Source organism: Pipra filicauda, unplaced genomic scaffold (assembly GCF_003945595.2).
Source record: "Pipra filicauda isolate LSUMZ 115617 unplaced genomic scaffold, ASM394559v2 scaffold26_size5592650_pilon, whole genome shotgun sequence".
Classification (NCBI taxonomy): domain Eukaryota; kingdom Metazoa; phylum Chordata; class Aves; order Passeriformes; family Pipridae; genus Pipra; species Pipra filicauda.
The window spans coordinates 3914298-3939538 of record NW_024104387.1 but is presented as its reverse complement, the minus strand read 5'-3'; the positions used below and the strand labels follow the sequence as shown (position 1 = coordinate 3939538).

Here is a 25241-nt window from a genome sequence, read left to right as displayed (position 1 = left end):
CAACAGATAGTGTGGGCAGATTAATATGTTTTCTCGGTCTCTGTAATATTCATTTGATAAGAAATTACTTCTGTTTGATAAGGAGAATTTAATCTGTTGGCCACAGCATCAGATCAAAGACAAACCAGGTCTTTTGCTGTTCTATTTAGTTTATTATATATATCAGGGATTTGAAATGCTGAGGATAAAGTACTGCAGCGTCTGACACCATGATGCAACTTTGCTTCAGATATTCTGAATTAAAAACTGACATATTTTCAAATTAGTTTGCTCACCTCAACCAGTGAGTAAACTATGCTCCTGGTTGGTCAGTCTTTCCCAGTTTTGTTGCAGTGGGGCGAGAGGGACTCCTTAATCTGGGAGGTCAGGGAGCTACTCAGCTGGAGGTGGTAGATGCCTTCAAGGCAGTAGTTTGCTGTGAGAATCTGAGAATCTCAGCCCTCGACTGTGTGGCTGAATGGTCATTGGTGCCTTAGTGGCACTTTGGGATAGTCTTGCAGTGTGAAGACCTGCAGCCAGGAGAAATCTGGCAACCAACTCTAGTTCCCCCAGGGACTTGATTTTTTATTTCTTTCTGCTTCTAGGTGTCAGTCAGCCACTCCGCCACCTCTTTTGTCCCCCCGAAGAAGCCCTGCCTACCCCCTCAGTGATAGTGAGGACTCTTCCCGCTCTACTCAGCTCACCAAAGTCTCCAGCTCCAGACAGTGCCTCAAGGACCGGAACAGCCACACGTCTACGCCGCAAGGCACCTCCACAAGCCCATCGGACACAGACTCCTCGAGCCACCCCCTCAAAGCCATCAGCGTGGGTGCTTTGGATAAAAGGCTGTCTGTGTCCAAGGCTGACCAAAAGGAGAGTCCAAATGAGGCTCAAGATGGGGAAGCAATAGGGAGCCATCCACTTGCCCGGAGCACTCTGTCCTTGGGCACTTCCACCAACTTGAGGACCTTCTCCATCAGCAGGGTGAACGTCCGCTCCCAGGCACTGGACATCAGGCAGAAGATCACAGAATGGGAATGCCGCCGGGAGCTGTCCCCCAGGATGAGTGTGTGTGTGGACAAGAGGGATGCTGGGGAGAGGTCAGGCAGTGAGAGCTGCCCCAGTGTGCTGACCTCTCCCTGCAGCGACAAGACATTTGATTTCAAAGGGCTCAGAAGAATGAGCCGAACATTTTCCGAGTGTTCTTACCCGGAAACAGAGGAGGAGGAACTGCTGGACAGGGATTCCTGCCATCGGTTTGAAAAGAGACCAAGCAGGAGTGAGCCGCCTCCTGCTGCCACTTTCCTTAAGGGCCATGGGAGGAAAGAGTCCTCTGCTGTGCTCAACAGAATACAGAAGATTGAGCAGGCTCTGAAGGAGCAGTCGGGCAGAGGCCTCCCCCAGTTACCAAGTAGCTGCTACAGTGTTGACAAAGGGAAGAAAAAGACTGTGGAGGGACTGAGTGAAACCCTAAGTGATAGCAAAGGAGGGAGTGTTATTTTGGGGAGTGAACCAGAAACACCCCCTGAGGCTGAGAAAAGCAGTAAAACAAAACAGGGACTTACTGCGAACTCAGCCAGCCCTAAACTGCTCCTTGAAAGCCCGGCCAACAGCGCCGTGAATCCTGTCCCCAAGCCCAAACGCACCTTTGAATATGAAGCAGACAAAACCCACAAAAACAAACCAAGCAATGGCCTACCTCCATCTCCTACACCTTCTGCTCCTCCTCCCCTCCCGTCCACTCCTGCACCCCCTGTGACCAGAAGGCAGAAGAAAGAGTCACGCTTTCACAGAAAATCCCAGAATAGGTAACAGTCAAGGAAATGTCTTGTGCTCAGTTCTCCAAATAAATTAATAAATAAGTGTGCTGTGTTTCTGCAGTAACAATATTGTAAATTCTCCTCCTAATGCAGTGCTTTTGACATAAGAAAAACTAGGAGTTGTGTGCAAGACTAGTGTTGTTTTCTGCTGGATTGCACTGATGGGATGCATTGGTACAATACCTTTACATGCCTACAGTTTTGGAGTTCTACAACTTGCATTCCTTGATCCCTAAAAAAGGCCCTCGGTCATGTGTGCTAAAGGTTATCTAGTTCATTTTGGCACAAATGCCCTTAATTGTGATTTTTTAATGGACCATGATTTCATTATTTTCTTGTAGTGGGACCTTAGCTGATCCATCATAGTCTTTTCTTCCTGTTCACTGCAAAACACACCTACAGAGGTTTTCTATTTCCATAGCTCATTACAGTCAGTTTTATGCAATGCTGGTGATTTTATTTATTTCGGTGCTTAGGAATGTTATCCTAAGTTACTATCAACAGCTGTAGAGGATTAATGCTGAGAAAACTGTTATAGCACCGAAAGACCCTTATGCCCTTCCTGAGTTAATGACGGGCAGAGTGTATGGCTATTTCCCCAGCAGTCTGTGGAGCTTGGCTTGTTTTAATTACATGATTCATCTTGAGTTTTAGACATGATAAAACTCATTCTACTCACTGCACAGAAAATTGTAGGCACAGTTGTTGCTAAGCATTCAAAGTACGTAATTTTTAACAAGTTCACATATCGATGCATGTGTGTGATACACACTCCCCCCGATATTTAGATTTGCAAGTAACTGCTAAGCAGCTTCTCAGATGCACTCCATCAGTTCAGTATCTGGTGCTTGATGTTGGCTCAATTAATTAGAGGTTTATATCAGCACAACCTAACCTGAAGTATGCTGAGGGAGGAAAAGGGGAACCTTTGAATTCTGCTCTTTTCTTTTAAGACACTTCTGCTTTTGAAATGGATTGAACAGCTCTGCAGAGACGACTTGTTTCTCTGAGAAAGGCGGGGAGAGGGGGATGTGGAAAGTCAAGCTCTGATTAGCAGTGCTTATCTTTGAGTTCTGGCAATGATTTCAGAGGAAGTAAATCTAGTTTTTAACAAGAATTTGTGAAGCAAAGCTTACCTCATTTTGTTCAGCACAGCATTTGCAGTGTACAGAAGATGAACAATAGTTTTGAAATGTTCTAGTATAACTGACAGCCTTTATTGGTAAATTAAGGGGCAATCATCTATGAACCACAGTATTTTATCACAATGATCTTTGAGATGAAGTTTTGAAGCTTCTTTCAAGAAGAGGTACCTGCTGTTCTGCAGGTTCAGCCTCCTGTTGTAGGAGAGTTAGACAACAGCACAGTTCAGAAAAGGAGCTTCAGGCTTGGGTAGGGTTAGGAGATACAAACCCAAAAGAAAAGCATTATTTATCAATTTAAATTGTGATTAGTAGAGTACAAGTTGTAGGATTTACAATGTTATAGTGTGAACCTGATGATTCTTGCAAATCAGTTTGACATTTTACAGGGTAGATGTACATTCATTTGTAACAGCTTTACCCTACAGTAGCTTAGTGATTTCTCTGGACTCAACTCTGATTAATCATGATCTAAATAAGTTTAAATCAATCTCCCCAAAATCTCAGGTTTGCTGGCTGTCTTCAAGGCTGGGTAGAAATCCTTTATAAAATCTTAACTATATTGTCTTTGCTACTGTCCTTCATTTAGTTACAGAAGGGAGAACTCCAGGATTTACAAAGAACTTAAGACCATACAATTCATCTAAGAATGACAGTATTTAGTTAACAGTAATTACTGAAATCTCGATATCTAAACTGTTCTCTTTTTGAGAACAGACATAATTCATTGTGTCTACAGCTTGTAGCTCTGTGTTTCAGATTGAACACACACGTGGTTTGCACTCACTGGAATGTCATGAGAGTGGACTGTGGGTATTTATTCTTCTAATATCTTGATTGAAAGCATTGATTTTATTTGTCATTCTAGTAAAATGGAGGAAGGTCTCTTATGTTTGCCTCCTAGCATGGGGACAGTCTGTATTCAGAGGATCTGGTGCCCACAGTAGCTTTAACATTTCAGGTTGATGTGAACTGGACGTTCCCTAGCAGTTCCAGATCCTCTGGCACACACACAGTGCAGAAGAGGAGTGTCACAGGATAGGTTTGGGACACATGGACCACACCTTAGTGTCAGTCCACAAAACCATTCCTGTGATCCTATACAGTGTCACCACATCATAGTGTTGCCTTGAAATCTATAGGAGTTGGATATTTAACTACTTTAGAAAGTCTCCTTTGATACACAGGTATGTCTTCAGTGTGTAAGCTTCCTTTAGAGCTGTGAGTAGGTGTGGAAGAGTAGGTGTCTGGATCTGGAATGCATGGATTGTTTCTGCTGTGATCCTGGTATGCATAACTTGGACCCAGATATTCTGAAGATTAGGGAAAGGAGAAAGGAGGCTCCTAAGCCTGATCCAGACCTGTAAGTCTGCTCCAGCAGACAAATAGGAAATGCTCTTGTCAAATGCCATGTCTGCATATTAGTCACTGTGTTACCTATAGGGATACGTGAGCCAATTCACAGAGCAAAGTATGTCCCATGAGACTCTCACTGCCATATGGGTGTGCTGTAACTCCAGCTGGGAAGAAGAACAGGGGTTGATGGCAGGATGATTTATTGTTAATCTAGTTTAGGTCTCGGTGAGTGAAGTATGGGCATCAGCACAGTCTCTGTAAGCCTTACAGCACCACGGGATTTATGCTCTGAACCGAGCCTGTTTTTATTACTGTTTCATCCTCAGCAGTAAATCAGTCCGATGAATGCCAGCCCCTGTACAGCTGGCACTGTGATTCAAGGATCTCCCAGCTTCAGTATAGATAGACATTGCCTGAGGGAAAAAATGCTATGTAAACTGGAAAGTGGGAAGGACTCATGCTCTTCTTCCTCTAGAACTGTTCTGCAGCATTGGGGCAGTAGGTGGGAGGTGGTGAATTGCCCCTCCTTCAAGTACCCGGGGGAGAGACAAATTGTATGGTTCATCTGACCCAGCCAGTCCTCACCTTCCTGCCAGAAAGGCCAAACCTTCAGGCCTTGAGCCATCAGCCCAGATTGCTCATCCACCCCAGAGAGCACTAATTTCCTCAGTGCTTTGCCCTTTGCTGATAGTGCTTGACACAGGGTGTGCAAGAGAAATGGGTGACTTCCACACGAGTCTGCCTCTGTCATCTGTACCCTGACCTCTGTGCAGGAACACATCTGAAGGTTTAAGACATGAGTGGTGTCGGACTAGGGGCTGCATTTCCCAGAACAACCAGTGGAGGAACACTTTCTAGAGATATGTCTTTCTTGAGGAGAGAGGGCCACATGCTTCTGGGGACCTTGGCAAGAGCAAAGCAATTTCTAATCTCAGGATTGTGCTGCTAACTTCGTAAACTTTCAAAAATATCACATACTTTCTTGGTATTTTCTTGCTGTCTGCATAATGGGGATAACAATACTTCCAATCTCATAAAAGTGTCACAGGTGGCTATACTAGAGACTGCTGTGAGCACAGGACTTAGGATCCTCTAAAAGTTAGTTCTTAAAACATGATATGTGATTTTTTTTTGTTGTCGTTGTTGTAGTTCATTTTATATATATTTCTTAGCAAACACTCATCTAAATGTTTGAATAATTTTGCATTCTAGTTACTAATTACTTATTGCTTTAAACTTCAGAAAATCCTTTGAGTTTGAGGATGCCTCAAGTCTGCAATCCCTGTACCCTCCCTCCCCAACTGAAAATGGGACTGAGAGCCAGCATAAATTTGGATCCAAGAGCACTTTAGAAGAGAATGCCTATGAAGACATTGTAGGTAAGAAGCTGCTGCAGTACAAGGGCTCACAGCGGGATGTTAGGTCGTGGTGGGCAGGCCATGTATTGTTGAACACGTGCCCTGTGCAGGAGCATTCAGTGCTGTCAGTAAAGAGAGATTAAATGGAGGGTAAAGGGGTTTGATCCTTCAGTGCAAATGTAGGAAGTAGTAATGTCTGCATGCAGGAAGTCTTGATTCTTTCGGACTTTATTGGGTACTATTGGAAACAGACTGTTTGGTCAGCTTTTTGCCAATGCTTTTCAAGAACCAAATCATTCTTTTTATCACGGCCTTGGCTTGAAGCCTTGAGTGGTGTAAAAATGCAGAGAACTGAACTTGAGACGGTGTTTACAGAGCTATCCAATAGCGAGATTAACCTCAGAGGCCTTGTGTGGTCACCCTGAGCTTTTCAGGACTTCAGTGTGGACTGCCCCAAAGCAGTTGTTTGTAGCACTGTTCCTGGTCTTCCCTAAGTCCCAGTTGCTGGTTAAAGAGGAATTAATTTCCTTTAGCTATACAACCATCAGAAATACACAACAAAAACGCACTGTTTTGATTAAGCTTCATAAGAAAAACATGTTTCTTTTGGTCTTAGAAGGAAATGTATGGCCTATGCATACATTCTTTTAACATCAAAAAAAAGTTGTTGCAATTACTGAAAATTGGGCAGCCCTTCAGAGCACAGATTTTCCACACAAGTGATGAATATCTGCATTGTCTTTAACTATTTCAGTGTTATATTATTACAGCAGATACAAAGGGGACTTCATTTTACTTTGGACAATGCATCTTTATATACTGAAAACTGGAGGGCTACCGAGATAATCAGGGACTCTAAAGCACATGTCCTCTAAAGAGACACTGACAAGCTGGGCTTGTTTAATCTGGTAAAAAGTCACTCTAGTAGTGCTTAAAAATGTTTGAAGGGCAAACAAAGATAATAGAACAAAACTCTTCTTGGTCATATCAGTTGATACAGCAAAGAACAATGGCCACAAATTGCAGCCTGGGGCTCTTTGTCGTACTCAAATTCTCTCTCTGGCTTGTCAGCCTCAGTGAAAACAGGAATTTATTCTTTCCATTTTCAGCTGTACTCTTCCTCTACATCATTCAAAAAAAATGCTTTCAGAACAGAAGAAAATGCTCTTGCTCAGTATCTGTTGGTAAAAATGAGAGCTTTTGTAGATACTGAGAAATTTTTCTCTGTGGAGAGCATCTTTATATGATCATCAGCCTATTCCGTAAGAGACCATGCAATTCATACTTGAAAATGTATTGTGTGTTAGTTACAGTGCTCATATTTTCTCAGGATTTGTCAATGTGCTGCCAGATGTTAGGTGGTAATGCTTCTTTTCCTTGCCCTGGTTTGTTAAATATCGATATAAAAAGTGCGGGACTGGTAAGAAGCTTTCTTCAAAAGAGAAGAAATCTTGGGTTCAGTAAAGCAAAATCATAATGGGCTCTTCCAGCTCATGGGAACTATAAACCAGCTGCCTGCAGACTGTAATTTGGGCATTTTGGCAGGGCAATGGGAAGAGAATGCAAAATTTCAGATCTGTGAACAAACACAGAACTTCATTGTTTTGTACTGCTTTTTAACAGCCTCTTTCCAAGCACTTCATTCAATACAGGCAGTGCAGGGGGAATACCAAATCAGTATAATTCTTATAAACTGTCAAGCATGATTAAAGACAAGCCAAAGTGGTTTGATCTCCAGCTTTAAAGAAACTATCGTAGTTCTGTGTATCACATCTGCAATTTATACCAGTAGTGCTAGACCCCAGTCTCTAAGTAGCACTTCTGGACTCATGCAAACCAGGTGCCTGTAATAGTGAGTTTGTTTTATAGATCTACATCTGCTTCAAAGCTACAAAGGACTTGTCACTGTACCTTGGGTTTCCTTTGCAAACAGTTGCTCTAGAGGCGGTGGTGGGTCTTTTTTCTATACCTTGTTGAATCTCCCATCTCTCTAAAAGCTTGTAGAAAGTTAAAACATTGTTGCTGTAGTAATAAACTTAATAAAGTGTGTCATTTCCCCTTAGAATTAAAATTTGTAATGCAAGTAAATGCTAAAATACAAGAAAAGAAAGTTGTGAATCTTGAGTAATGTTCTAAGCGCTGTGAGACAGAGCCATAAAATTCAGGTTTGAAGGGACTCTGGAGTCAGCTGGTCCAATCTCTGGTTAAAGCAGGGCTAGTTTGAGTATTAGGTCAAGTTGCTTAGGGCCACATCTGGTTGAATTTTCCAAATACTGTAGCAGGAAATACTGCCTCTCTGTGCAGCCTGCTCCACTGCTTAGCCTCCACTGTGAAGAATTTTTTCTTGATGTCACTGTAAATAGATTTCTCTTTCTTTCCAGTCCAAATTCTCTTTGTTACCATTTGTGACTGCTGTCCTTCATCCTTTCACCTCTGAGCAGTGTTTGGTGCCACCTTTTCCACTTCCCCTTCTAGGTAGTGGAAGACAGCAGTTGGGTTATCCCACAGACTTTTCTAGGCTAATCAATCCCAGTTCTCTCAGCCTCTTCTTTTTTATGTTGTGCACTCCAGCTCCCAACCATCTCAGTAGCCTTGCTCTAGCCTATCACCAGTCTGTTGATGTCTCTCTGGTACTGTGAATACTCCAGGTGTGGCCTTGCAAGGGCCAAATAGAGGGGAATTACCACTTTCATATCTTGCTGGCCAGTCTTGCTAATACAGACCAGGGTGTGGTTGGCCTTCCTTACCCTGGCATGCACTGTTGCAAGGTTATTCTGACCCCCGTGGGAGTGGATTTGTCTTTCCTAAACTTCCTGAAGTTCCTGCCAAGCCATTCCTTCAGTTTGCTGATGTCACACAGCACAGAAGCCCAGCTCTCCTGTGTGTCAGCATGTCCCCTTGCCTGGTGCTCCTCAGCAGGACCTCTCTCCCTGACTGGAAAGCAGAGGAGAGCTGTGGATAAGTTGTGAATTATCTGTCAGAGAATATCTTCTGAAAAGCATGTTTCATGTTAGATATCTACAAGTTACTGTGTGTGGGGTACTGAGCTCTAACTCAGACTAGTGCAGCTTCCAAGCACATAGTTGCTAGGACTGGATTCACTGGTTTTTTGCTTAATACATGGCCTTCTCAAGTAATGCTTATGTACAATAAACCTTTTTCTTTGTCCTGGTGCCCTTGCACTGTTTTCTTCTTTAATGACCAGGGCAGCAATGAACTGCTGTGCCTAGTTTATCTTACTGTGAGAGCTGACTTAAAAAAAAAAAAAGGTTTAAGGTATATTAAAACCAAAAATGATTGTGCTTTGAAATCCAGTGACATCATGAACCAGACACTTTCTTTAATTTTGTGATATTTTTGTAGACTTTAACAGATGATATACCTGCATGTTACCTTCAAGACAGATATTGGATCGGAACATAATGATCCATTCTGCGCTAATCAAGCAGCAGATGTATAAAGGGATGCACATTCCTAATATAAATCAGAGCTGTATTCCATGTGCAAGGAACCATGTGGACTTCATTCATCTTCTGTACTAGCACTAAAAGGAATGTGGCAGTCATAGTAAACTTAACATTGTTTTGCTTCTTGTGGTTTTGAATGAGCCTTTAATCAGACCAAAATTGATGTGGCTTTATGAATCCGGTTGGGGAAACCATGCTTGGCTTTCTGTGAATTCAAAAAACTATCATAGTATTAAGAGATGTCTGAGATAGTTGCTTCTGCTGTGTTTGTGGACAACAGTACTTCCTGTCATCTGTACCATACGGTTTCAGTTTTCTAGTCTGTTCCCCTAAATGCAGTTGAGATGTTTAATACTGTTATTTAAGGTCTTGTGTCTCTGAGGCATTTTTCACCTGACATCTAGAAGAAAGCACTTGTTATGATTGTTACCAAAAAAAGTTGAATAAATAACTTGAAATCATAATATTAAGTTTAATTGGAGAAAATCTAGTAAAACTAGGTAAATTATAATTTGTGAGAGAAATTGCACTCAATTTAGAAATTAAATGTTAGTGGAAGTCTTTGAAAAGGCAAGCCTTCTTACTCTCCAGCTCCTCAGAGTGCTGGACACAGTAGAACAGGTGAAGATTTCCTCCAAGAGGATGCTACAGAGATGTGTAGGAAACCCACTGCTCAACTGGGCTCTGTGTGTTGCATCATAGATTGAGAATGTTTAATTTAATGTTGCACAACTCCATTTGCCCTGTCCAAGCAAGAGCCATTTCCTCTTATAGCTGCCTGGCCCTTATTTAACACATTTTTTTTCCCTGGAAGAATGGAAGCAATTAAAATGCTTTTCCTCCCTAAAGGTTTATGCCTGAACAGGGTTTTTTGCCTCTCTGCTGTTTTTTAAGTCATGGGACTATTCAGCACATAGCCCAGGTCTGTGAGTATCAGACTATTTGTTATCTGATGAACATAGTTGCTTATTGGTGCAATAGGAGGAATAGTTTGTGTCACAATGAGTTTATTTAAGACACATCTATTACAGCAGAGAAGCCTTGCCCCAGTAAGATTTCCATTCTGACTGGCTCACGTGCAAGACTGGTGCCTGCTCACTAAATTGCAATGGTCAAAAAAAGTTCTTAGAACTCTGTTAACTCACGTGAGAGACAGTGCTAATACACCTCTTTTAGAGTCCCAGGAGCTCTTTTGAGTGCTCTTTAGGTGGTGTGCCAAATGCATGATAGGTGTCAGTGCCAAAACTTGCTAGAGCTGCTTGGTGGCAGGTCCCAGTGATGTGTAGACCACTAGGCCACGCGACTCTCCTTTAACCTTGCAGTTGATACAGTCTACATTTATTGTGCATTAAATGCAGGTGTGTTTTCAACTGACATTGTAGGATATACTGTGAAGGTTGGAGTCTATCAAATACCTACAGTCTGAGGAAATGCTCTTTTCAAGGAGACTTGGGCAGATGGATTGGCTGTTAAAGAGACACAGATAACCTGGGCAAGAGAAGGATAGTCAGAAGTGTATGGTTCAGGCAACTGGCACAGACTCCCGTGAAAAAATCTTTCTTCTGGCAATGCCAGCTTATTATGCAAAGTTAAAAGTTGAATGTTTTTATCTTGAAGGTGGGATTCAACAGTTGAATTCTAAAAGAACTCAGACCTTTGGATCTAGTGTTTTTATATTGTCTATACTGATAGAGACCAGCTTGAAACCTTGCCTTGGAACTCAGTTCCATTTTCTCCTCATTTCTCCCTATCACCACGTCATAGTTTCTCTGCGGTCCATTGACAAGGATAGAGTCAGTCACACATTCTTGATGGGGATACAGACTTCTTGTCAGCTCAGAAATAAATGTAAAGGGGCAGAGCTTGAGTTGTATTTGTGGCCCATCTTGGGTTGTATTTACGTCTGTTGAGAAGTAATTGATGAAGCCAGTCAGAACACTTCTCAGAAATCTGTGGAGGTATCAGTCAACTGAGTCAGATCATTTCAGATTGACTTTAAATAAAAGTTAAATTATGTGGGAAGGCTGTCTAGAGGGGGAAAAATGAGAAAAGAAGGCAAATAACTGAAGGAGAAGCATCTGCTGATAGCTAGTATGTCTGCTTTGGCAGCTAGAGCTGAAGCAGTCTAGAAAGTAAAGCAATGCCTCAAAAACATTGCTATGGAATCTCTAAAAGCAGGATGAATTTCTGAATGGAATCTTGCTGGTGGGTTCTGTCGGGAATGTCCTGCAGTTCACTGTCCTGGGGGCAGCTGGCCCTCTTGGGGAGGGGTTCTTATGCACCTGTCTGCTCTCTGGACCTGTTCAGTGTCATGGTTAGGAGACTTTGAGCCCTTTCAATAGCTGGACACTTCTCTAGACAGATACTTTTTACACCTTAAAGGAAGGTAGATTGACAATAGCAACTTAATCACTGTGCTTCTGTAGGGGGATATAATAACTGAATCTTGTTACAATTGACACCAAAGGTGACAGAAAAGTGAAACAGTGTAGTTATAGACAATTGTTTAGCTGTTTTCATCTGTCACTGACTATCACTTCAGTTTGGGAGAATCAGCTTCTTGTTTACTTCTGCACTAAAACAGGACAACTAGTTCTGGGTTTGCATGGGCCTTCTTCACAGTCAGAGAGTTGAGAGAAAAATAAATTATTATAAAACCTCAAACCCATCAGGTTGGTAGTAGGCCTAGAAATGTTTGGGGTTTTTTTGTTTGCTTGCTTGTTGGTTTTTTGTTTTGTTTTGGTTTTGAGTAAAATCATATCTTCATCATAAAATCCTGTACATCTTCAGTACAGGTTTCAGGTACTCACAAAGCAGAACATCCTTCTTTTGGTGTAGCCATTTCTCCTTGAAATTACTGAGGGTCAGGTTGTTGTTGTACGTGGGCAAATACAATCTCTTCAGAGAACAGAGGAGTCTGGATCTGAGTGATTTCCCATGTGTCAGAACTCATAAGACAGAGAGCAATATGTCTCAAATCAGCATTATTAAGTGGAGTGTCAGGCAACCTAACCCAGGTGGGTACCTGAGCAGTTAAAATAGGCACGTGTGGACCTACAAGCAAGGTCTTGAGTGTGGAGGGAATGCTGGTGGCTTAACCTTCTCTGTGGAGTCCAGAACAGCATGTCACTCCCTTTATCTCTTGTGGTAAGGCACCTTGTCTCTCCTAAACCACTTAGTTGTTTTGAATTCTTGTGTAAAATTGGCATAGTGCATGTCATGTAACAAAATGGGATGATTTAGCTGTTTTACTGAATCCTTCACTCTGTGTGAGAAGAGCTGCAGAAATGATGACTGAGATCCAGTTGGAAGATGTTCCAGCTTGACAATGCTTTCGAATTAGAATATTTGCAAAGTTCTTCCAGTAAATGTGGGAAAAGGTTAGAAAGATAGCGGGTTGTTCTTTCAAGTGAAATCCCGCCTTCACATGCCACATTATTGCCTGTCATGCTTTTGTAGCACATTATAGTTTGTCATATTATCATCTCACATCGAAGTCATTGTACAAATCAAGGAGAAACTGAAATTGCTGGGCTGCTGTGAAGCTGAAGCAAACTTGGAGAGATTGTAACTATACCAGCAGTGCTGTTCTTCTCTGAAAACATTTTGGGTTTTCAGCCAGACCCATTCCAACAGGTATCTGGACAGCTGTTAGTCAAAGACAGAGCTAGGATTGATGCAAACTGATGGTACAGGCAGTGATCATGGAGTTGTATGTTCCCATCTTCTTCTGCACCCACAGTCTGCCTGTCACAGTCTAAAAAGCACATAAGATTTTGGAAAGTGTAATAGTGGCAAATTTAATTATAGACACTGTAGGCTAATAGCAACCAGAGCACATTAAATCAAACAGTATCCATAGGGGCCTGTCAAAGAAAAGCCAAATACTTTAGCTGATCCTGTTGACAATCGGCCCGCTGCTCTGTTGTTACATTGGGATACATGGATTCCAGTTATTTTTAATAATCATCTCATGCTCTATTTAGATCTCAGTTTTTCTCTGTGGAGTCTGTCTCATTGCTATACCATCCACTGCAGCGTCTTGTGAGAGTCTCTGTCAGCTGTATTGCCTGGTTTTCTAGTTGACAGTTTCTGTTGGCTTTATTGCATGGTTTTCTAGTCAGTGCTGCAGGCTAGTAAAACAGAGAAAAATAACCATGAGACTGCTCTGCCAAATCCTACTTTAAATTCAGAGACTGTTGAAGTCAGCAGGGTTAGACCTCTGAAGTGCAGGCAGTTTAGGCATGCTGATGCTGTACTGTGCTAACAGTTGCTCATCAGATGTTTTTGTGCACATGACTTTGGACTGAGTGGTAAATGGGTGAATTATGAGGGTGAAATTTCTTACTAATTTATCAGCCATGCTAATTCTTTTCCCCTATGCTTCATTATGATTACAGCTCTAAGCTCTTGCAGTCCCTGCAGAGATAGCTGGGAGCTGAAAGTATCTGCATTGTTTCTTCTGCTTATTGCAAGGCAAAGCAGAACTGGAGAAGTTCAGAAAGCACAGGCTGTTGCCTACAAAATCCATGAACCTGGACTCAAAAGGTTGATTGCGTTTTAGACTTGTCACTCTGCATGTTACAGATACTCTACTACTTTTCTGAGATCATGGTACTGAGCTGATGCACTGGGTGATAGGACTATAGGCTGGTAATGGCTTGTAACTTAGTACTATTCAGCAATAGCTTTTCAAAGCAGCTATAATGTGTTTTAGCTGTACTTTGATATTGAAATGGTTCCTCTTTCTGCAGATTCCTGAGGTAAATTCCTCAGCTGAGATGCACAGTTGCAGCTTCCCTGCTGTTGAAAGAGCTTATCTATGTACTAAAGAGCTAAGCTCAGATACTTTATGAGAGTGTAGAGATTTTGTGGTTTTCATCCATTTGATCTGAACATGCTCATAAACATCTCAGTGGCTCAGTTTTCCTCCAGTACTGGCAGTGCAAATCTACATTTGTGTAATTTTATGACTAAAATGAATGATCAATGCACACACATTGCAATGGGCCCACGTGGATTCTCACCACTGGGCAGTTCCTTGGATATGGTGCCCAGAGATGCCAGAGGGCTGTAAGTCTGCACAGTGCTGTGCTGTTCCTTCATGCAGTGCTTGAACTCAGAGGTTCGCTCCCATTCCTTCCTCTTCAACAATGGCAAAAGCAGAATTCCCCAACCACCCTTTTCTCTGCTTGCTTCCTCCTTGCCCAGTGGTGTTTTATTTTCTGCAAGGGTTTGTGTTTTTGTGGACCAAATGAGTTGGGCTTTATGCACAACTGAACAGAGGTCATGGGCAGAGGGCAGAAAAGGTAGTTCAAGGATCTGTAGGTGCCATCAGAGGGATTATGTGTGGAAAGGAGTTGATGTGACATCTTGTATCTGTTGTTACAGAAACAATGTAAAAGGTTGCCCCATGCATCAGAGGTTCTTGCAGACTGCTCACTTGGGTGTTTCTACTTGTCTGTTATACAGTCCTGATTCTGCTTATCTGGGCCTCTTTTCCTATCCATTTATTGCCACTGTTTCCAGCCCCTTGCCTAGCGAGCAGTATGTGCTGCTTTTCCCCAATTCTCTTCTTAGATGTCACCTGAAGCTTTCATCTCCGACTCTATTATAATATAAAAATACATTAATTGCCCTGTATTTTCCATACGTGCTCTGTTATGCAGGAAATACACATTTTGTCATCTGTGAGGTGATAACTCTAACTCAGCTGTGCAACTCAGGGGCCAGGGCTTTCTATGCAGCCAGGAGGAAAGGTGGTAGGCTCTTAGCTTGGGCACTCAGCATCACCCTCTGGATTCAGTATCTCCTCTGTGAACATTGGCTCCTGATTTAGGCATCCAAGTTAACATTAGTTGATGAGCCCTTTCCCTTACTGTGTACCTGCTGTTTGCTGCTTCTTGCTTCCTGGCAGTGCAAAAGGCTGGAGTTATAAATCAGCCCTTGGTGAATCACTTAATTCCTCTGATAATTGTTTCTCCCATCTAGAAAGAAATGATGCATTTCCCTGCTTTCTGCCATTTATAGAGAAGCATCTGCCTGCTGCTTTTTTTTCCCTCCTCAGCTTTACTTTTCACTCCTTTCTCAGTGTGAGACAGGCTTGCTGAGTCTGCCTCTGCTTCCCATTTGCCACGTGTGGAGGCTGAGCAGAGGAACATTGTGTGCTGCCTCAGGATTCAGTGGGGCTGACGGAGTGAGGAACTGCAACCCCTGGAGGAAACTCATTGATGCTTAAGCTCAAGGCACTGCATTCCTCAGGACTTTTAAAAATATCACTGCTTGTTTTATCTTTTTTTTTTTATTATTATTTTATTTTTCTTTCTTTTCTTTCCACGGTGGACCACTCATTAAATTGTCTGTGAGATCTTCTGAAGACAAATGTCGTGTAGATAAATGCCCTGTGTTAATTCAGCAGTTTGGTACGTAGAATTCAAGAGAATGGGAAACTTGAAAAAAAATGCTTATAAAGGGAACTGATCTGGGAGTAGGGATGGTGATTAGAGACAGCATTTGCCAAAGACTAACTGTTAGTAACCATATGCATTCTGGGGATCTGATTCAGCTTTCTTTGAAGTCAGTGATTATCTGCTGTTGTCATGTGTGGCTGTAGGATCAGCCTTATTAAGAATAGCCTGGCCTCTATACTGCGTAATGTTTCTCCTTTTGTCTTCCGATAGAGACATCCATATGGCAGGAACAAAGACGTTTCCTTGCTCTTTCATTGTAAATATGTTTTTCTTTTGCTGCAAGTCCAAATGAATGCCAAAGTACTGCAGCTTGCAAACATTCCCTGCCTGGGCTTTGGGACTAGAGAAGTGGTTGTGCTGAGGAGAAATGCAGAGATGAAAGCAGAAGACATAGTCAAATAAACTGTCTCTTCTAGTTCACTGCTTGAACCAAATATTTCATTCAAATGTCAAATCAGCAAAACCAGGTTGTTTCTGATTGACTGCATTATTTCATCATCAGAGATTTAGTGTGGAAGGAGATTATTCCTTAAAAAAAAAAGGCAAAAAATAACAGTGAGATGTATTTGGTCTCAAGGCTTTATTTCAAAGTGAAAAAAATCCACAAACACTCTGAAATAGTTTGGTTTTTAAGCAAATGAGAAAAAGAATGGAAACAAGACTTCTTGAACAGCAAACCAGTTGCTGAAGAAGCTCTCACAGCTCTAGGGGAAAGGGTTAAAATCCCTGTGGTGTCTCCTCTGACCTTCCCATTACACTGAAGAGGAATTTGGCCCAAGCTTTCTCTTGGTAGAGAATCTGACTCAGAAAAGCAGCCTCTGCTTATGGTGCCTTGCTCCTCCCTCTTCTCTCATCCAAGACTTCTCTGGGCCCATTTCTATACTTAGTATTTCAGGTCAACATTAGTTATGTTGAGTTTAACTGGGTTCGAGCAATTCTGTTTTACATTGTGTCTTGGAAAGAGAATCCCCCTAGAATTTACAAATGCTTTACATTGTAAAAAAGTTTTCTTTTCACTGATGGGCTTGTTTCTTCTCAGAAGTTTGGATATTCTGCAGATGAATACAATAACATTTGTTTTCATAGGGAAGTGCATGTTTGAGCACTGTCTCATGCAGCCGGGTATTTTGAAATCTGTTAATCCATTCCAAAATGCTTGCTTGACCTATACGTGACTTGGGCTTACAAGAAATTTTATTATGCTAGTACAGCCCAATTAGCTGTGAGTAAGTAACAGCATTTTGCAAATTTGACTATTTATCATTGTTATGATTATCATATCTAGAGCTCTAGGGTTTACAAATAACAGAATTAGTGCACAATATCTATTTTTCTTCCCACAGAAGGAATCAATCAATTCCATAGCCACCCCAGGACATTTGTAGCTTTATACTTTTTTTTAGGAATACTTGTTGGTTAAGATCTATTCTGTTCATAGCAATTATCAAAACGTCTTCCTTCATGTAACCCATGCACCTGAAGGTGTTCTTTCCATGTGGCACATGGATTGGCTACAATGACAGTGCAGCTTCTGGAATCAGACTCCCTCTGGATGAAATAATAAGCTGTGATTGCAACTTCAGACATTCTTCAAGAGCAGCAGTGATTCAGACTTCTAATTAAAACAAAGCTAAAACATTCATTCTTGTGCTTACATTTGACTAAAAATCTTATTATGATGCATTACTGAAGCAAAACTGTATTTTTACTTTTACTGTGATATGTGAATTTGTTCAGCAAAAGTTCCTGCAGTGATAATTGATGAATCAAGCAGTCTCATGTTTCCAGGCTCAACAATTAAGTAGAAAGTACAAACTGCTTTTATTTTCTTTTGTAAAATAAAGAAATGTAATATTCTGTCTAGAATAAAATAACTGGTAGTCACATAGACTGAGTGTTAACCCAGGCCTTGCTCTCACTGAAAACACCTATGACTCAGCTGTCAACCCTTTAAATGCTGTGAATATTTTCTGTAACAGTGGGAATAATAAACCATGCTACAGCTTTCTGTCCTCAATTCTTAATTGACATAGTATGCAGTAAAATCTGAATATCTTATATTAAATAGCTTGTATTGTAATATAGATTGTATTAAAAACATGGAGTTTAGAGTCATCTATAGATATAAAACTGAAAGCAAGTAGGTTTAAAAGCTTTGAACTTCCTGCATGTTTCAAGTTTCTGTAAATTCAAGCCTTGAATTTGAGTAGATCACTATTTTTGGAGATGATTTTCTGTTTAAGATGGTTAAAATGATGTTACTTAGTTCAGTGAGAGGTTTGCTAAGTTCAGGAGTTGTGAGAAGATGGTGCATATTGGATCTCAAATCTGGACTGTAAATTTTGGTTCTGATTTTCAAATGCTAAAAATTCAAAGATTGCTGTCTGCTTTTTGATGTGTTTTTCATTTATGTCATATGTAGTCATTAACTGTTCAAGCCTCTATCCATTACTAGCAGGATGAGTTTCCTTCCGGGATATTGGAATTTTATGTAACTTGAAACAAATAGCTGCCTAACTGGAAGACATAATATGTTTTAAAGAACACTTTGAGGATGCAGTATGGTTGGGACAGAAATTCCTCCCCTTTTGTGTTTTCAATCTTCTCTCTTGGCGCTACTGAGCCAAAATGTTTATTCTTTCTTTGCCTTCCCTCAGGAGAAGAGAAATATGAAGGTAGCATCAAATAAGAGCTGTCTTCTTGTTTGTAAGGGTGGTATGTTGAGAATGGTTATTTATTGGTATTCATTTCACCCTGTGAGTGGTTGTTACAGATTTATAAAATCTACTGATACACTTTAAAATAGTTAAGTGCCTTAGCTTTTATATTTTAGTAAATTTTCCACAGCTGCGGATGCTCAGAACCACGTCTTGTGAAATCTTTGTATTTTATTTAAAAAAAAAAAAGGGCAGTAAAAAAAATCCAAAGAAACTTGTCAACTGCATAGCCAAGTTCTCTTCCAAATACTTCCAGCTGCAGCTAGAGGGATGAGTCATGCTGAAAGCTGAGGAGCTTTTTCTAAAAGCCTTTCACTTGGTTCACATGATTTTATTTTTTTTTATTTTTTTTTTCTAATTTTACATTCCTGTCTGTTTTTCTTTCCTTAAAAAAAACCAACCCAAATGTGAAGGCGAGTCACCCAAGGAAAACCCGTACGAGGATGTGGAGCTGAAAGGCCGTCACGCGGGCCGAAAATCCCATCAGCTCTCTGAGAATTCCCTAGATTCTTTGCACAGGATGTGGACGCCGCAGAACAGGAAATACACATCACCTCCCCAGGTAACAGCCTGTCTTTCTGTGCTTGAAGCTCATTTAAAGCTTTTGCAAGGAAATCAGTCGTGGCATAGGAGGAAGAGCAGCCGTACTGGATGATAAAGGGTATCTGGAAAGAGTGCGACCGAACGCACGAGTCGGTGCTGGGAATGCTCTTGGCAGCTGTAGCTCAGCTTCCCAGGGCTGCAGGAGCTGATGGCTCTTTGTGCTGGCTGTGGCCTCAGGATTTCAGTCAGATTCCTTCCTCTGGTTGGTTGTGAGTTAAATCTGGACCTAAATTATTTGTATGGCTGCACCTCTTAGTGAATTGCCTCCGCATTTGCTGCTGTGATTTTAAGCAGGGGCAGGAGGGGAAAAGTCAGCTGCTAATTTTGCCTGTGTGTTGTTACGTGAGGCCTCTTGTGACTTTGCTCTTGTGAAGTACGTAGTGTGGCATGTTTTACTGTAAAATGGAGAATGCCAAGTATGTCCCCCCAGTAAATAAACGAATAATAAAATAATCAGAAAAACCTGAGTGTCTGCATTTAACGAGGCTGTATAAGTTGTGTTTACAGCAAAAGATGAAAGATGAGGAACTCTGCAGACTTTCTATTTTGTGGTGAATTTTCCAAAGCAAATCTGTTTTTTTGTGAACACTGTGAAATGCCGGGTTGCTTTGTTGTTATGGGATCATTGTGTTCATAAGAAAAAATATGATTCTCATCATATACTTAATTTTGAGATTCAAAACACCACTTAAAGGAACTTCACTGTGCACTGAATCAACAGAAAATTTGCAGTTGAACAAAACGTCACAACAATTTACATTTTGTCTTATAAGGAGACCTAAACCAAAACTGAATACATTTTGTTTTACTCATTTTGTGTGCATGGGAGCATCACAGTCCAAGAGACAAAAGAAGTACCACCAGGATTCTTAGTGTGCATCCTAGCACATCTCTTGTAAAACAGCAGTGTTTTCAGCAAAGCTACTGGAAAAGGAACAAGTGGAAGGTAATCGGGCAGAATAAGGAGAAACAGAAACTGCAGTCACAAAGATAACCTCGTAGTGAGAGACTTATGCTACATAACAATTATTTCTGGCTCTGTGCATATTAACAGGAACTGTGTAGCATCTAGAGGATCTAGGAGGGTGTAGGGTAGGAACCCTATAGGACCATAGCAAGATACTTTCCAATGTTCTCTGTTTAACACAGATTTAAACAGCTTCTGTAAAGTTGTTCAGTAAATAAGTACTCTCTGGTATCTTTGCAACAGGGCTGTTCTTATTCTGGGAGCTTGTTTTTGAAATGCTGCCTGGAGTTCCCTGCCAGGAGTCAGTCCTGCCATAACTGCACTGTCATTGTGCTGATATTTAAAATGAAAAGGCACTAAGAGCGGGTCAGCTATGGGCCTGGGTAATTCTCCAATGACCAGAAATAGAAAAGTCTGAATTTCCTGAAGAATGGTAGGTTTGGCAACGATTTATCACCCAGTTTTTCCATCATAACAACAGAGCTGGCTTAGCAACATGACTTTTCAATCATGGATGATGATAAACAAGAGGAAGGAGATCAGAAGGTCATCAGGCTTCCAATAATCACCTCCAAAAAAATTCCTTTCATTAAAGTATAGACTGCTGTAGATTTTCCTGGTGTGCTAATCTGTGGTAAGCAGGGACCTCAGAAACACTGATTTTGAATCCCACTGTGTCTTCTCCCTTCCCATTTTTTATTTTCAGTTTTTGAAGTCATCACATGTAAAAGGAATGTTTTATGATGACATTGTATTTGTGATGCAAAACACACCCACACAGAATCACCTGTGCTTAATCCCAGATTGCATGGCACTGTAATCAGTAAGCCCTCCAAGTAGAAAAAAATGGGACATTTATTACTTCAGATTTATAACTTGTAATACTGCTGATATAATATTAGCAAATGCCAATTGACAGACATTTGGTGCTTAATCCTGTCAGTGAAATTTTCCCCTCCCCCTCCTATGTTAACAGTTTTGTGTTTCAAAGGGAATTTTTTGGGAATGCGGGACAAAGCTATAATAGCATCTCTGCACATTGACAGATATTAAAATTCTTAACACCATGAAAATACATCAAGCTTGATTTTTTTTACTTTGTTTTTCCTAGGATAAAATGGCATGAATTTGCTATTTTTTATTGCTATTGCATTGAATTAATATTACACTGAATTGGATAAATGCTCTTGATCTTCACTCCTGCAAGTGAAAGAGATGGGCCAGGCCCACTGGGTCGGTGTTCTGATGTCAGCCAAGCCTATAAGTCAGATTTTTAAGGCTCATAGAGTTGATGTGATGTGGGTGCAGGGAAATGCAGCAGAGCCAAAGGTACTGCTGTTTTCTTTGTCTTAGATATTGACCCCTGACGCTTCATCATGATCTTAAACCCTCTCTTCACACATGTCCCGCAGAGCAGTGGCTCACCTGGCAGGATGTCCTTGTGTAGCCACCACTCACTCACAGAGAGCTGCCTCTTCTCTCAGTGTTGCTGAGGAGGGGAAGAGCTCAGACTGTTCTTGTTCCTGCAGCTGCCCTCGAAGCCCAGCAGCCAGTCTCTGCGCGTCGGGAACTGGTCAGAAAGGAAGAGCCACCGCCTACCACGGCTGCCCAAGCGGCACAGCCACGATGACATGCTGCTGCTGGCTCAGCTTGGCATCCCCTCCTCCCCTTCCAGCCTCAATGAGGACAGCCTGAGCACTGCAAGCGAGCTGCTGTCTACACGGCGAGCCAGGAGGATCCCAAAGGTATTGGCAGCGTGATGAGGCTAATGCTGAGGGCAGGCCACCTGTCTTCAAGAGCTTGCAAATTTCTACCCAGCCTTTAGCCATCACTGAAAGCTCTTTTTGTATCCTAAAGGAACATTTAGATCAAAACAGAAACAGTAATTCTCAGGAGCCCAGCCATACTCCTTTGAGTTGAATTCTGCTTTCCACACTCTTGTTTAAGCTCTGTGAACCAGAGCATTGTTGTGGACACAGCTTTGTGATTTTGAATGGGTGATGGCCAAGAAGTTATTATTTATCACATGCAGCAGCATCTGAAGTGGTATTTCCTCATCATTTGTTTCCTGGTCTCAGGAAAATAATGATTATTGGCCTAATATGTTTCCCTTCATTTACTCATAACCTACCCCATCCTGACAGCCATGTTTTCTTCATGGATTTGAAGTAAAACTTAATTTTTCATTTTTCAAGGAGTTTTCCAACTCAAAATAGAATGTGAAAAAAAAAACCCAAGCCACAAGATGACAACCAGAAAAACTCAACAAACCTTTTCTTGTACAATAGCAACAGAGAGGGGGAGAAATGCTAATATACTTAATTTTGGCTTGTGAACAAAGTTGATTTTTACTCTGTATAAAACTCTTTCCTGTTCTTATTAGAAAGAATATTTTAAAGCACATGGCTATAAATACTGTGAATAGAAGGACATTTTTATGTTTCTGTCAATTAGTCAGAAATTCTGTTTAAGGAGGAAATTACATCTTTAATATTAACTATATTTTTACTTTCTTGGAATTTATTGTTTTACTGCACAAATGAACATAGATCTGTGGAGGATGTTACATTATAACTTACAGAGTTACTTGTTTTTGAGTAAAACTTTACCAGTTTGGCTGTTGGTTTTGTACCCAATTTTTTTTTTTTATTGATGAGACAGGTATTCTCCTTATGTGAAATTATGTTTTCAGCATATGAATGTTCATAGTTTTATCATAAATCTTGTGACAATTTCTATTGTTTTATCGCTGTAACTCCAAGAATCTCATGTTGCTGGAGAATATCAGGGTTTTTTTACTGAGAAAATATTAGTTATTAGAGGGAAAAATTCAAACCTGCGAAACTCCTGTTCTGTACCACCCCCAGTGATGCTTCATGAAGCAATACTCAAGTCCTTTAAACATCTGGGCTCTCCTCAGCAGAGTGCAGGCATTTGCCCTTGATGAAGTAGCTCAAGCAGACGAAGTGCCAAACAGCACTGCAAGGGGAGTGAAAAATCCCAGCAAGGTCCTCCACTCCTGCTTCCTGATGCCTTTTGTAGTGGTTTCCTGCAGGAGTTTCTGGGCTGGTGCACATGCAGGAGCTGGGCAAGGTTTTATCCTGCTGGCTCTGCCACAGGATTCCCAGTGGGAAGAGCTAGGCATGCAGCTGCGAGCAGAGAATCATAGAATCAACCAGGTTGGAAAAGACCTCCAAGATCAAGTCTAACCCTTGATCCAACACCGCTGTGGTTACTAGATCATGGCACTAAGTGCCACATCCAGTCTCATCTTAAAAACCTCCACGGACGGTGAATCAAGTTCAGCAGAGCTTTGCTGGTGGGTTGCACATGGTTCAGGCAGCACCCAGAGGCAAAATCCCTGATCCTGATTCAAGTGGGAGAACAAGTGAGGATTTTAACACTTCAGTATGTTCTGGGTTGGACCCTCTTCTGTTGGAGGGGTTGCACGAGGTTTTGTTCCAGTCTGTGTTCTGTTACTGGCCTTCTACTCTGTCTGTGGCAAATTAGTTTATCTCTCGCTGAGTTTATCTCTCTCTGCAAGCTGAGGTGAAACAGTTTTTGCAAAATGTATTATAGTTCTATGAATAAAACTGCTATGGAATAAAATATACTATTCCTGACTAATAAGACATTATGAAGATTATTTGCATATAATGACATATTTATGACTCTCCAGAAGTCATAATAGTCTGTTTAATTATGAATTCTTAGTAATCCCAACCTCTTATTGAAGGGACTAAACACGAGTTATCTCATTAATATTTTCCATCATCTCAGATTTTTTTTGGCAGACAGTTATTTTCTGCACTAGCCCTCCTGAAGGAAGTCACAATGATTACCAGGACTTAAAATTCTGGCTAGTGGTGGATAAAGCCAGCTAAAGACAGCACTAGTAGCTAACTTCAAAATACTTTTGTAGATAAGGATAAGATTGGAGACAGTATGTACAGCACCTGTGAAGTGAAGTAAGTACAGGGTAAGCTGGAAAGGGGAAGAAGTCCATATGGGCCAGACTCTCAGCTGATACCATGTATCTTCAAAGCAGCTGGTTCATTCTGTACCTGAAAAAGCTTAAAAAAGTTAGACCCAACTCCTTGTGCTTATTTGAACACATGAAAATCTCAGTTCAGAGAGGTGCTGGTACACCTTACTCTTGTATTCAAAATCTGAATATGATCTTCAGGTCTATGAGTGTTTGGCAAAGTTGGATAAGGCTAATAGATTACTGTTATTTAGAAGATGCAAGGGAAGAGAGAAATAATAGCTTAGAGGAATGAGGTGGTAGAGGACGACAGCTACCTTTGAATCCTCAGGCTCATTGCTTTTATTGCAAATGTCTATGGCATTTTTGAAAATGGTATTTAGATTTCTGAGTTATTTAATTGTTTTTAAAAATATCCCCATAGGTAAAGAAGTGAGATTGAAAATAACTTATTCATACAAATGGGATTCAAAATAAGAGAAATAAAAATGCACTTTGAAATGGTAAAGGCCTTGGAGGTTCAACTGGCATATCATCCATGGTTAAATTGTTTGGATAGCTTAATTAAAAGTCTCCTGGCAGAAAAGCGTTTAGTCTTACTGAGTCCTCATTTTCTTATTTTGCAGCTTGTCCAAAGAATCAATTCAATCTACAGTGCAAAAAGAGGAAAAAAACGACTGAAGAAACTTTCTATGTCCAATATTGAGACAGCATCCCTACGAGGTATGATACAAGTGTTATGGTTCAGTGAATCCATTGGAATGTTTCTGGATTAACAGATTCTCTTCTTTTCTTCACATCTCCCCTGGACTCTACTTTGTTTAGAACTTTCTTCCATGAACAACAATAACTTTCTCTCTGCTAGAGGAGAAAATGAGGATGAGCTAAAAATAAACAAGATTCTCAGTATTGTCTCTCCTATTAATCCCATGATCACTAGACTTATCAAGCTTCTTTAGTTCACTTTTCAAGTCACTTGCATCTCTAAGTTTTGTCCAAAATTCACAGTTTTGACCTTGTAATTCTTTCATGCTTCTTCCTGGCACTCACAATGTGCTTCAGACTGCTTCTGGAAAAACAGGGGCCAAAAAGAAATTCAGGCCATGTTTGTAGTAAGAGTACAATAGAGTTTTAATACAAGTACCCCTCAGAAATACATCTTGTCATATGGCTACTTTTGCCTGTTAACTCTAACTCGGTTTGTTGAGTTCCGGTGATTGAAGATGTTGCCCAGACAGCCAGAGCTCATAAGGCTTACTTTGGCTTCTCAAGTGCTCCATAACTTTCTTTTTTCCAAAAAAATTAAAGTCTGAAAACGGTAGTGGAAGGGTTAAGATCCATTTTCTAAATGGAATATTCACTTTTGCAGCTGAGCAT

The 25241-nt window shown here is 41.0% G+C and overlaps 1 protein-coding gene across 7 annotated transcripts in view; it reads left to right on the top strand.

The window, feature by feature from the left end:
• DENND2B (DENN domain containing 2B) overlaps positions 1–25241 on the top strand; it is a 170312-nt gene that overhangs the window by 101014 nt on the left and 44057 nt on the right. For 5 of the 7 annotated variants that reach the window (XM_027737460.2, XM_027737447.2, XM_039382427.1 and 2 more), the window contains 5 exons: positions 585–1787; positions 5540–5676; positions 18723–18871; positions 21409–21624; positions 24491–24587. In XM_027737460.2, coding sequence (XP_027593261.1) covers positions 585–1787; positions 5540–5676; positions 18723–18871; positions 21409–21624; positions 24491–24587 — 1802 coding nt within the window. The remainder of the gene's footprint in view (positions 1–584; positions 1788–5539; positions 5677–18722; positions 18872–21408; positions 21625–24490; positions 24588–25241) is intronic. The other 2 variants (XM_039382428.1, XM_027737476.2) reach the window with 1 other exon arrangement.